This window comes from Cyprinus carpio, chromosome A19 (genome assembly GCF_018340385.1).
Source record: "Cyprinus carpio isolate SPL01 chromosome A19, ASM1834038v1, whole genome shotgun sequence".
NCBI classification, from domain to species: domain Eukaryota; kingdom Metazoa; phylum Chordata; class Actinopteri; order Cypriniformes; family Cyprinidae; genus Cyprinus; species Cyprinus carpio.
Genome location: NC_056590.1, coordinates 50,502 through 64,517, shown reverse-complemented (window position 1 = coordinate 64,517; position 14,016 = coordinate 50,502). Strand labels below are relative to the sequence as shown.

Here is a 14,016-nt window from a genome sequence, read left to right as displayed (position 1 = left end):
ATCTCACATGATACACTCCACTCTAAAAGCACGGCACTCAATTTAAAATTGGTTTAACTTGTCAAAAGTGCATCTTGAAACCATGCGTCTTTTTTCCCACACTAGATAATGAAACTGAAGAGACGGAACAACAACAAAATAGTGGAGACCACAACAACAACAGGGTTATTATGAGATAGCCACAACTTAAGTTTAAAAAAGTACAAAGGCATTTTATCGGTCATAACTTCTGGAGAAAAATGGAGCAGACGCTGGACAAAGATGAAGTTTTCTAGAGTGCATTTGTCGACCGCCTGATTTCACATACACCTCAAATCGACTATACTTTAATAGGCTACACGTACAAGTGTACTTGGGTCTTTACAGTATTGTGAGAGCCAAAACACCTGTAGGCACACTTTATTGAGAGGAATTAGATCATGCATAGGGAAGTGGAGCCTTTTTGAAATGATGTGCTTGAACCAAATTCAGGACCACAGCTTCTGCTTTGATATTTACTTCAGTGCACAAGGAAATTCACACCAATCTTCACTCACTTCTCCTAAATGCCTTTCAAAGATTCAAGGCTATTAACTTCACAAGCTTTGTCAATTTCAGTGACTAGTGTTTACCTCTATTGTTCTCGTCGTCCCACAGCCTGCTAACTGCTAAGAAAACCTGTAAACACTGGACTGATTGAAATCGGTACACTAGTCAGTTTTCACCAGCTTTTGCCCTTTTTTGTGCTATAAGCATCAGTTGGTAAATGCTAGTATAAAAAATTGTCTTTACATACAGAATTATGGTAGAGATCGGTTGTAGATCTTACTATGAAGGCCACTGCACTTAGAGCAAAGTGGAGAACTTTGCTAGTTTCTCAGACATTTAGCTACTTCATTGTGGTTGCTTTTTTTTCTGATTTCGGGGCCAAACAGTTGTGTTGAAATGAGTAGCATGTGTCTGATGGAAACCATTGTGGCCAGCTGTACAGCCTGAGGAAGTTAGAGAAGACGTTATGGGTTTGTAACTGGGGCAAGGTGTATTGTTTGGTTTTGCTGGATGATATATCACACTTAAAGTGCTTTCTGTCTTTGCACTTGCCATTTATAAACTCAGTGTTTGATGTGCCAACCCAAGCTTCACCCCAGATGTTCTGCGGTATACCAGGGGCCTGTGCCATTTCAGCACACAAAATTATTCATTGAAACACGGTGGAATCAGTTTACGTCTTTTCTATGTTCATGTCAAGCCAAATAAATCTCTTCTTTTAAACAATAATGCTTGTAGTTGAAAGATGTGTATTTTTAGGGGCTGATGACATTGTCTCAAGAACATATTTGCAAATATACTAATATGCTGTAATATAATACATAATAGTGATCTGATATTGACATTTTCTCAAATGAAATTAACTTATTTTGCAGAACTTTCAAATTTTCTGAAGAAAACTGCATGGTGACTGCCTGTACAAGTTCTAGCTGGATTCTCAGTAGTTGTGGATGGTTACTATGCTGGGGTGGGGTTCGTTGAAGTTTTCCCTCTCTTCTTCACTTTTAAATGCCTTTACACATTTTACTTTCACTTTCAAATTTGCGGCAATTCCGCATTATTTGCTTGAATGGCCAACAACAAAACAGTACAAAGACAAACTCACTTATTTTAAACATAGAACTTTGGTTGAAAAACCAAATTAAAGTACACCATTCTATAGGCTTAATATAAAATAACAAAAATCGTACACAAAGTTTAAATAAAGTAGAAATCAGCAAACACTGTGGAACCAAATAAATAAGAAACAAATATAAAAAAACTTCCAAAATCATCTTAGATAAATGGCAAAAGTAAACAGGCTTTTCAAAATCGAAAATATTGCCAAACAGCTAGGCGCTTTTGCATTTCGTTTCGAAACTAAATCTTACGCCATGGTCTTGTCTTTCTCACCTCCCTCTTGTCGGTCAGCTTGACTCACTCTCCTCACGTGATTAATGAAATCTGACTTCTGCTGCTGATCTGTAATGCGATTGTTGTCAGCACGCTGCATTGGGCAGCCACGTTTAGTTTTTAAGAAAAACAATTCTTAAAGGGATACTTCACCCCAAAATGAAAATTTTGTCATTAATCACTTACCCCCATGTCGTTCTAAACCTGTAAAAGCTCAGTTCATCTTCGGAACAGAATTTAAGATATTTTGGATGAAAACCGGGAGGCTTGTGACTGTCCCATAGACTGCCGAGTAAGTTACACTGTCAGGGTCCAGGAAAGTATGAAAGACATCGTCAGAATACTCCATCTGCCATCAGTGATTCAACCGTAACGTTATGAAGAGACGAGAACACTTTTTGTAGGTGAAGAAAACAAAATAATGACTTTATTCAACAATTCATCTCTTCTGTGTCTCTCCTCATCACCGCTGTGCCATTTTGGCGAATATGAGCTGTACGCAGGCAGCGAACGCTCTTCTGTGTCAGCCGTGCCACAAGGATGCGCCGTTTTTGTTCAAATCAAAGCGTAAATTCATGTAGGAAACGTGTTCTTGTGGCGTGGCTGACACAGAAGAGTGTTCGCTGCCTGCGTGTTCGCTGCATATTCGCCAAAATGACGCAACGGTGATGTGGAGTGACAGAGGAGATGAAATGTTGAATAAAGTTGTTATTTTTGTTTTCTTTGCGTACAAAAGTTATTCTCGTCTCTTCATAACGTTACGGTTGAATCACTGATGGCAGATTTCTGGACCTTGACAGTGTAAGTTACTTGGCAGTCTATGGGACAGTCACAAGCCTCCCGGTTTTCATCCAAAATATCTTAAATTCTGTTCCGAAGACGAACGAAGCTTTCAAAATTTTCATTTTGGGGTGGAGTATCCCTTTAAGAACATAGAACAATAAGAATTATTTTTGGGAATACAAAATATCCTTAAGTTTTTTTCTTAAGTTAGAAAATAATAAGAAAATGTCAGTTAAGAAGAATTTTATGCTTAAGAATGTTTGGTGAATCCGGCCCCAGGTCTTTGCACATTTGCCAGCAGTCGGCATTAAAGGTCAGAGGTCAGGAGTGTGATATATGTTGGCGAGTGCTCACAGTCAGACATGAGTGGAATCTGAGTTCACCTGCTCACCGCAGACAGTAAAGTGCACAGGAATCCTCCACACGGCCCGCAGCAGGTGTGAGGCAGCAGCCATCGTCACGCTCTCCTGCAGAACGAATGTTTGCATTCCACAGCCGGCCACCTCCTGATGGAGCCATTTCTCCGGCATTCTTGGCCTCATTTCTGCTTGCTTCTTTTCTTTTCCTGTTTCTGTGGAGTTGGTAATTTACAGAATGACAGATCTGCGGTGGCTGCATGTACGGCGTCTCGCTCATGTTTCCAAAACATCCCCATGGCCTCTCAGCTAGGGCTAATGGTTTTGAAAACAACACTTCCACTGAGAAGAAAGAAATGTAGCAGGATTTGCCAATGTGTTCTCAGGTTACTTGTTTTTTTCTTGGTAGGCTACTTTTATTATACCTGAGGGGGAGAGAGCGTGTTTAGCAGGAGGATATTATATTTTCCCAAAAATCAAACTGGAATTGTTTACTTGACTTTATGGTGTTACAAACTCCTCCTTGGTATGGATTTCCTTCTTCTGTTTAACACAAAAATATATATATATATTTAAGAATGTTCACGTTGCACCTTTCCATTCAATAAAAAAAAGACATTTGATGCTATGAGGATCAGATCAGCATATTTCATACTAGTAGAATATCAGTTGTAGAATAGCATACCAATTGCTTCAACTAAACTTGCATTTCTTTTACTTTTTTATAATAATAATCGAAAAAAAAATCAAATTTGATTTTTAACTTAATTAAAAAAAAAATCTAAAAAACATTTACACATCAGATTTCAAGTTCTTGATTTTTTTTTATCATATTATGGCATTTACAATACAAAGAAATGGTTAAAAACATGAATGAAAAGGAAGTAATCACTCTAACCAGTGTGATCAGTATGAGATGAGATCTGGTAAATCAGAATCATTTAGCCTCATCTAAAGACCATGCAACACAAATTTTACATGCAATACTCCATTAATATGACATGGCAGACAAGCTGTCAAAATAAAGGTCCTGCTTAAAATACTTATCAGCCGATATGCCAATAATAAAAAAAAAAGAAAAGAAAAGTAATGGCCAATATTTTGGTCAACCATTCATTTGAAATTTAGGCCATTTTTAATGGATGTGCAATTTTGTTGTATGAAAGATCTGCAAAATACCTTCTTGAGTATACTGTGGAAGAAAGATAACCATAATGAGTTTGGCACAACAAAAAAGGAGAATAAGTTATGCCAGATTTAAATTTTTTGGTTCTTCATTGGGAAAAGCAGTCTTAAAGCCAGTGTAGGCGATTTGGTTAAAAAACATTTTTTTTTACGCTGGTTGAAAGTCTCTTCACATCCCGATAGCAATCACTAAGTTAAGTGTCTAAATGTATTTACATGTCTGTGAAAGGCGTAGGAGCATAAAATGTTCATCCAATCATATCCCTCGTTCCGAGTGCTACGTTAGGCTGTCCTACCTGTCTGTCAAGGTGTGCATTTCCAAAACTGCACCCTGTTCATGCAGACGTGATACAACATCAGCACGTTCCATTACTCTATTGCAGACCGAGTGAGAATGGAAGGTGTTATTATTGTAATATTCTGTGCTTTGTACTGTAATGTTTTCTCACCGGTGAATGAAACATGAGCTAATCTGACAGCACTGCATTCAGTCCTCCACCAGCGCCGGCTCTCATGGTGTCACTGGTTAGCCTCTGCTCTGCCTGAGCGCGGTCATGTGTTCTGGAGGAGGCGTGGCTTCGGAGAGTGATTTGCAGGGAGGGTGGGATCTTATGCTTTCAAAGCTAGCTTGCTGTTGCTGTCCTCTCTGAAATCGCCTACACTACCTTTAACCTGCAACTTGCTGGATAGTCATCAGTTTGAATTTGCACGCTCTCTAAAAGCAGCCTCAATTCAGGGTTTGTAGCTCCTCTGTCCCAGCTGTTTGATGGACGTCGGTGGCCAAGTTTCATTTTTGGGGGGTGTGCTTCATGAAATGAATGTCCTGCGCTGGACTCGGTGGTGTCCATCTGAGCTGTGGAACACTGAGGGCTGTTTAGGAGGAAATCATGAAATGCACAACCCAAACCCAGAAGCCACGGTCACAGACCACAGCTGCTTCATGTTGCACATAGAAAGGTGTGGGCTTGAGCTTGTTTTAGCTGTGGTTGCACACATGTGGGCTGAATCTGTTGAGTGCAGACTGCTTCACAGTATGTTTAAAGGCTTAGAAAATGTGATCCATCAATTTAAAACTTCTAGTATTGATAGAAGAGTTTCTCAACGTGACTTGAGGTATCGTTCATGTCCATAGAGCAAGTTACATGCCAAAGTTGAATACTTTTGCGTTTAAAACACCAATCATCTGTTCCAAACTAATGTAGGTAAAGTGCTCAGAGGGTCCTGGCTCATAACAGAAGTGGAAAGTCTTTGCTTTCCCTTTTGTGCTGTTCTTACATGTGCACAGAAAACCCTCTGAGTTGTTGTTTTGAGCCCTGCAGGCCCTGATATTGACTTCATAATTGAAGGAAACCTGAGCGTATGTGCTCGTGACGAGTGTTGGCCCTCTTGCTATTCACATATCTGCTTCAAAAGGGCCCCACAGTTCTCTGAAAACAGCCCATTCATGTAGATCTAATGGAGTTTTTCTGCATTTCCTTATTTTGTGTCATATTTCAGTCCGATACTGGTGTCAGTTTAGGACTGTTGTATTAGCATAATGATTGTAGGCTAGTCTAAATAAGACTTATACCTAGTACAAAACATGTTAACCAATAAGATGTTAGTTTTCAGATCATCTGTTTAAAACTGGCATTCAAAAAAAAGAGTGATTTAACCATGACAATTAATTGCTGACTATATTTGATTGAAATTAGTATGAAAGTGAAATCAGTATTATGAGATGTAGTTTGCATTTGCGAGTGTATGAATGCAAACTTTTTCCAGGAAAATAATAAAAATTTGCATCACAATTTGAGTGTTTTGGTCACATTTGGTGTGATTTAATGTGAACAGGCCTTAATCCTTGATTTTATTTGATTTTTTTCAGACCTGAGTGTTCATTGTAGAATTTTTGTTTTGTTATTTATTTTTATTATTTTTTTTATGTTGTGCGTTTTTACTTTATTATGATGATTATTAGTATTATTAGTATTATTATTGTTGTTATTATTATAGGTTCAAGCAACAATATTGCGAATGACCCTCTTGAAATTGTGTTTATTTTATTTTTATTTTAGTGTATTTAATCCTAAATGAACTTCTAAATCAACATTTGTGATTGTTTCTGTGTTTGGCTAGTTATTTAATTATTTATTTTGTTTTGTGGCCATGTTTTTTTCAGGTGGAGCAGTCCAAGGTGCTGATTAAAGAGGGTGGAGTTCAGCTGCTGCTCACCATCGTGGACACGCCAGGGTTCGGAGATGCTGTGGATAACAGCAACTGGTAAGTGTGATTTCTTTATTTTCTGCATTTCACGTGTAAATAGCTTGAAGTCTCCTGACGTTGGTGTTTAGTAAATGAGGGATGGCTGATTTGTTTATATTACATTTGCATGTTGTTGACTCTGAAATGCTGGTTGTGTCCTGCAGCTGGCAGCCTGTCATCGATCACATCGACAGCAAGTTTGAAGATTATCTCAACGCAGAGTCACGCGTCAATCGACGCCTGATGCCTGACAGCCGAGTGCACTGCTGTCTGTACTTCATCGCCCCCTCTGGTCATGGGTAGGCACTCTTTTTCAAGCATTAACTGCACTCAAACCCTCTGTATTTTTGGCTTGTATTTTTGCTGTGGAGGAGCTTTTAGAGGTGAGCTCTACAGTGATGCCAAGTACATCAGGATTTATTGCACATTCAGCATTTCCAGTCCAAGTTGTTGTCAGATGATGCGTGTTGTTGCAAGCTAAATCTCATACACGTCCAACTAAAAGTTCTCTGCTATGTGTGTTAATTTTGCCATGTGTGTGAATCTTTCTTTTCTTGCTCTTTTTCTCTCACACCAATTATTTCTGTGGCACAATGTCATGCTCTGACTGTTTTTGTCTGCACATCCAGAAAGTCGGAATACTGAGAAGTTAGGAAAAGACCAGACAAGAAGTCTGATTATAGCGTCAATAACAAAAATAACTAGGGAAGCACTGAAACTTGGCCCCCAAAAATTTTTACATTTTTAGAATGATTTTGATTTTACTGCATTCAGTGTAAACGGCGACTGATAACGTAGGCCTATTTATGTCAGATGAGGCTCACGCAGCCTGAGTGAGAGAGAGACTCGTGCAAATGTGTCTAACAGCACACACAAAGTAACTCACAGAGAGTTAAAGTTGGATACTGCGGTAGAAAAAAATATATATATTTATAATATAGAGATTCGCAACATTACACGACCAAGATCTTTCCCGAATATCAACACGATTGCAATGTGACACTGATTTTATACAATAGTATAAATTAACATGTTCAATAATCAATTGTTTTTGCTCAAATTCGCAAAAAAAAGAAATTATCAATCAATCCACTGCAGAACTGAACAAATTTGAACGAATCGGTTGAATGAATGACTATATAACTTACTCATTCATTTGCTGCCACCTACTGGTGAGCTAGTATCACATTTAAAAATATCATTGCATTTTTCCCAACATATCTTATTTGTTTGTTCAAAAAAAGATTTAAAACATTAATCTTACAACATTGTTTAATATTTTTTGGTGTAAATGCATTTAAGGCACCTCAGTTTCATTAAACAGTCTATGTAAATACAGATGGAGCTTCGGTTTCCTCTAGGGATGCAACGATACCATTTTTTCAGAACCGTTCCGATCCGATCCCAAAAATTCTGAGTATCTGCCGATACCGATCCAATCTGGTAAATACATTTTTATGTAAATATATTCTATAAAATTAAAAGACATTTCTTTTAAATGTATACCACAGTAATAAAGGCAGCAACATATGATAAATAGGACAGAACAAGAAAAATTATTAATAATCTTTCATTGCGCAGAAAAGTATTATAATACTGAAGGCTCCAATATAGAGCGGCACAGAGCACTTATGCGCATCCCTTGCCCAGAATGATGCGCTTTAAACAACATGGAGTCAGTGCGCAGGCTGCAGAAAAGTTAGTACAAAGGGAAGAGATATTGATACGTAGTGTATTAAATCCGTGCGTTAGTTTGAGCCTTGAGTTTATTGAACAGTTTTAAACCTCTGTTACTGTGCGCTCTTGAAGGGAGTTTCATGGTTTTGACTGTAGAAACCGAACGTGACACACTGTTTGATTGCTGAGTGGAGGATGACAGGCAGCCGCAGCGGAGAGAAGAGTTTATGTGAACTTGAATTTAATGACTTCAATATTCATCTGTACCTCACATTGAACTATGGAACAGCTTCAGAACACTTGAAATATAGTGCATGAAACCTTTTGGTGCTTTATCATGTTTTTGTGCCTCAGTGTAAGAATTTGATGTAAAAGATGACACATTTAATAAGGTTAGGGAAAAATGACCATTTATAAACAGTGCACTTTATTTTGAAAGTTGTTTAAGTGAGAGAGCATCTGTAACTTAGTCCAGATTAAGGGAATTGTAATGTTTAATAATTAATTTTTTTATGCAAGTAATTGTTTTGCATTGAAACAAAAGTAGATTTTTGTTTGTATATGCTGTCAGTTATAGTTCTTAGAAAGAAAATTGGATTCAGAATCACCAAAAATCGGTATCGGCAATTCACGCTTACAAAACAGTCTGAATCGGCCAAGAAAATTGCAATCGGTTTTAAAAGAGGCAAATATTAGAACCTAGAGACAAGAATTTTAAAGAGACTTGCAGGTGAACTCTTTTGACTTGGGCCATTAAATAATCACATACAGTAGCTACAAACCACTGTAGCACAGTTAAGAACTGCTCTGGACACTCTAGAAACCACATAGCAACTCCTTTACCATCACTCAAAACACTTTAGCAGCCCCATAGCGATGTGTTGGCAACCACTCAGAGACCTACAGCACACTGGCAGTAGGGTTTGCCTGGGAAAGCGCTGGTTACGTTTTCAGAAAATGTAAATGTCACCCATTTATATTTAAGTGTTTTTGTAAGAGCATGTATGGCAAAAATCACTAATCCTTCCTTTGAAATCCTCCTCTCAGTTCCTCAGGATGTCAATCTGATAAAATGTCACAGTGCACTGTCTATTTGAAACGTATTATTAAAGCTCGATTTAGTCAAGACCCAATAAAAATAAATAAAAAAAACTTTTCACCTGCTGATGGGAATCCAGTGTGTGTGTGTGTGTGTGTTTGGTGTACAGTGGCTGTGAGTGTCACAATGACCAGACTGGACAGGCACAAATTATTTTCCTGCCATTTATTTATTGCTCTTCTTGCAGCACATGTGGCTTTACTACGAGCTGAGCTTTAAGTTCAGCCAAGCTGTCACACAGCAGTGTGAATGTGATCCCTCACTACTGCTCTACAGAGGAGACCTCTGCACCTGCTTTTGGACTCACGCTCAGTGTTTTGTTTGAAACATTAAACCCTCACATTCTCTCTCTCTCTCTTTCTCTCTCTGTGTGTCTGTCAGACTGAAACCACTGGATATTGAGTTCATGAAACGGTTACATGAAAAAGTGAACATCATCCCACTGATCGCCAAAGCAGACACACTGACTCCAGAGGAGTGCCAACAGTTCAAGAAGCAGGTGAGAGTGATCGTGTGCTGATGCCAAACTCTCTACCTGAAGATTTTAGGGGTTTTTCCACCCTTAAGTCCACTTATAACACGGTTTTCTTGCCCCAAAAAACATCATTATAAATTTTTTAGAATAATTTTCTTCTCTCTTTGTGATCCTTATAGTCATAAGCTGGCTGTGAAAGCAGTTTAAAGTGCTTACCATGTTAGTGAATCCTAAAGAGGTTGAGGATGTTGATGTCATTTAATCTAAATGCAGTCAGAGTCACATTATTGTTCAGTATTTAATAATAATTGGGATGGAATTTAATAAATGTTCACATAAATTATGTGGCGCAGGGTCCTAAATAATGTGCATCACAAAATGCAGAGGATTCCAGATTTGCTTTTTTCACATTCACACTAATTCCAAACATTTCAGAACACTGCAAGTTATTTTACAAATGTAACAGAGCAAACACAAGGATATTCCTACAGTTTTCTGCCAAAACTCAAAGGTTTAATAGGAACTGCTAAGAAATCTTCAGCACATGTGGCTTTATTACGAGCCGAGCTTTAAGTTCAGCCAAGCTGTCACACAGCAGTGTGAATGTGATCCCTCACTACTGCTCTACAGAGGAGACCTCTGCACCTGCTTTTGGACTCACGCTCAGTGTTTTGTTTGAAACATTAAACCCTCACATTCTCTCATCTCTCTTTCTCTCTCTGTGTGTCTGTCAGACTGAAACCACTGGATATGAGTTCATGAAACGGTTACATGAAAAAGTGAACATCATCCCACTGATCGCCAAAGCAGACACACTGACTCCAGAGGAGTGCCAACAGTTCAAGAAGCAGGTGAGAGTGATCGTGTGCTGATGCCAAACTCTCTACCTGAAGATTTTAGGGGTTTTTCCACCCTTAAGTCCACTTATAACACGGTTTCTTGCCCCAAAAACATCATTATAAATTTTTTAGAATAATTTTCTTCTCTCTTTGTGATCCTTATAGTCATAAGCTGGCTGTGAAAGCAGTTTAAAGTGCTTACCATGTTAGTGAATCCTAAAGAGGTTGAGGATGTTGGTGTCATTTAATCTAAATGCAGTCAGAGTCACATTATTGTTCAGTATTTAATAATAATTGGGATGGAATTTAATAAATGTTCACATAAATTATGTGGCGCAGGGTCCTAAATAATGTGCATCACAAAATGCAGAGGGATTCCAGATTTGCTTTTTTTTCACATTCACACTAATTCCAAACATTTCAGAACACTGCAAGTTATTTTACAAATGTAACAGAGCAAACACAAGGATATTCCTACAGTTTTCTGCCAAAACTCAAAGGTTTAATAGGAACTGCTAAGAAATCTTCATCAAAGTGAGGCATTACTGCAAAAATATGTTGTTGTACAACACAATTCTAATCCTTAGCAAAATTCAGGATTATCTTACAACTCTATTCAGCTGGACTGTCAACAACATGCTGTTCCCTAAATAATACTAATTATATATATCTGTGTGTGTGTGTGTGTGTGTGTGTGTGTGTGTGTGTGTGTGTGTGTGTGTGTGTGTGTGTGTGTATATATATATATATATATATATATATATACATACATACATACACTACAAAATTGGTTAAAATCAATTTTAAATAATGAAAAGAAATGTTAAATTGATTAAATGTTAAAAACATTTAGAAATGTTAAATTGATTAATCATGATTAATTGCAAACAAAATAATTTTGTTTACATAATATATGTGTGTACTGTTTATATTTAAATGTATATATAAATACACATATACATGTATACATTTAAGACATATATGTAATATATTTATATTTACATAATATTAATCATATATATATTTGCATTTAAATGTAAATATATACAGTACACACAAATGTATTATGTAAACAAACTTATTTTGGGTGCGAATAATCACATTTTTTTCCTTTTTAGTACCGAACTAAAAATTCTTGATTTTCTGTTCTGGGATTGTCTTCTCAAAGGATACATGCAATACTGGTTTAAATCAAAACAATCATCTTTTAACACGTTATAATTATTCTTAATTGTTTTCGTGTCAGTCTTTGCACCTATGATGCCTTAAAATGCTGTCTAGTTAGGCAGCTCACTAGGTTTTGGAACAGATCCCATGTGTACATAGTACATTGCACTTTATTTCATAAAGCAAAGAAAATCGTATCCATTATATAATCCCTAAGGTAAGCTTGCTGCTGTTTTATGTGCATGAGCAAACATTCAGCCTCCATTCAGTTTGATATTAACTGCCCTCACTGTTGAACAGCCTTTCATAGAGACGCAGGAGTTACATCACATCTCAGCTTCATGAAAGCATTCGCAGTGTTGGGACAGTTTAACATCTGCAGACCAGCTGAAGCGACTGGTGTGTGTGTGTGTGTGTGTGTGTGTGTGTGTGTGTGTGTGTGTGTGTGTGTGTGTGTGTGTGTGTGTGTGTGTGTGTGTTTGTGTGTGTGTCGCAGTGTTGGGGTGTTGTAAAGGGCGGCTCCAGTAAGAGCTCATCATAACACTAGAGAAAAATCTGTCTACACATGGTTTTTACGCTGACTCCTTCGAGAGTAAATGCAATCCACTGAGAGCCCACAGAGCCTGTGAGAGATAGCAGGTCTTTTTACTTGTCAGCACCAATTTTTTTTCACTCTGTCCTTTTGTTTTGCTCTTTGCCCAGATCATGAGAGAGATCCAGGAACACAAGATCAAAATGTATGAGTTCCCAGAGACTGATGACGAGGAGGAGAGCAAGCTAGTCAAGAAGATTAAGGTTTGTGTGTTCACAATAGTTAATGAATGATTCTTTTTGTACTGACAATGACTGAATGTCTGAATGATTAGATGACGTTAAGAATGAAATTGAAGACCAAATAGGTGTGATTTCAAACAATACGCCAAAAAGAAGGTGTTTTGGAGTTTGTTTTAGTGGTTCAGATCAGCTCACCAGCATGCCATGAACCACCCGGAAAACTTACCGCTAGCTGTTCAGCCATCAGTTGCCATCCCAATCGTCCATGACGATTATGTAATAGCTGGCTGTCCTCTGGGGCTTCATCTTCTTTGAAGTGGAAATCTGTTTTTGTCAAAGTGTGACATAAGTAAAAACATAAAATTGTGTTTGTTGTGCTATTGAAAGGATAGTGTGCAGCACATATTTAAATACTCATCCAAACACTGCTCCCAGGAGCAATGGCAGCGTCAGGAGGTTTGGTAACAGTATATTATTGCACAACTATCTTCAGTGAAGCCCTGAGAGGATGTTGGGGCCTTTACACTGCGCTGGTTGACCAGGTATTTGATGTACAGTATACTGAGACAATCAAGCATGAATGAGGTGAGACTGGTTGTGGATAAAAAAGCTAAAATGAGTATAAATATTAGACATTTTTTAAAGAAAGTTAGAAATGTTAAATTGGCAACTAGCTAAAATATGTGTAATATTTTGATTTAATAAAAATGACTAACTAAAATAAAACTAAAACTGAAATAAAAAATAATTCAAAATACTTTTTTTAAAAAGTAAAAAAAAACCTGAATTTTTAAAAAAGCACACAACAAATTTCTAAAAAATAAAATGAAACCTGAAAATATAAAAATGAAAGCTAATTCAAAATATTGATAAAAAACTATAATATTTTCACTGGAAGTCACACCTGGTTAGGACTGGATCAGTTTTTTAAGAAGTACTGGAACTGGACTAAATGATAAAGCACCGCTGCTTGAATGAATGAATGAATGAATGGAAATAAATAAATACATAAAAATTAGATATACGCTCTAGTGAAGCTCACTAATCACCTGACTCATCCATAACGCTCATGGACTGATATTGTGGAAAGAGTCAGTGCCATTTTAGCATCAATATATTCTTATAGTTCTTGTTAATATTTAGATTAAATTATTTTTTTATTTCCTAAAGTGTTAGGAATTTTGTTGTCATTTTTATTTGTTTTTTAAAATGTCTGTGTAGAATAAGTTTGTTTATAATATTTTTATTTGATTTCATCTCATCTCATTTTCACAACTAATGGAATGTTTTTTAATGGTTTTAGTTTTAGTTAACAATAATAACCCTACTCAGAGTGCACTAATTACTCAAATATTGGCTCCCTAATTCACCCATCAGGGAAATGGGTCAAACAGAGACACTCTCACTGAAACAGTACATTATCATCAATACCACACACACACACACACACACACACACACACACACACTGAGAGTCAATATCAGTCACCTGACGTTC

The 14,016-nt window shown here is 37.2% G+C and overlaps 1 protein-coding gene across 4 annotated transcripts in view; it reads left to right on the top strand.

Annotated features, from left to right (window-relative positions):
• The window catches only part of LOC109111541 (septin-7), a 53,698-nt gene that overhangs the window by 25,952 nt on the left and 13,730 nt on the right, over positions 1-14,016 (top strand). For all 4 annotated transcript variants that reach the window (XM_042775921.1, XM_042775919.1, XM_042775922.1 and 1 more), the window contains exons 5-8: positions 6,406-6,506; positions 6,653-6,787; positions 9,646-9,763; positions 12,448-12,540. In XM_042775921.1, the coding sequence (XP_042631855.1) occupies positions 6,406-6,506; positions 6,653-6,787; positions 9,646-9,763; positions 12,448-12,540 (447 nt within the window). The remainder of the gene's footprint in view (positions 1-6,405; positions 6,507-6,652; positions 6,788-9,645; positions 9,764-12,447; positions 12,541-14,016) is intronic.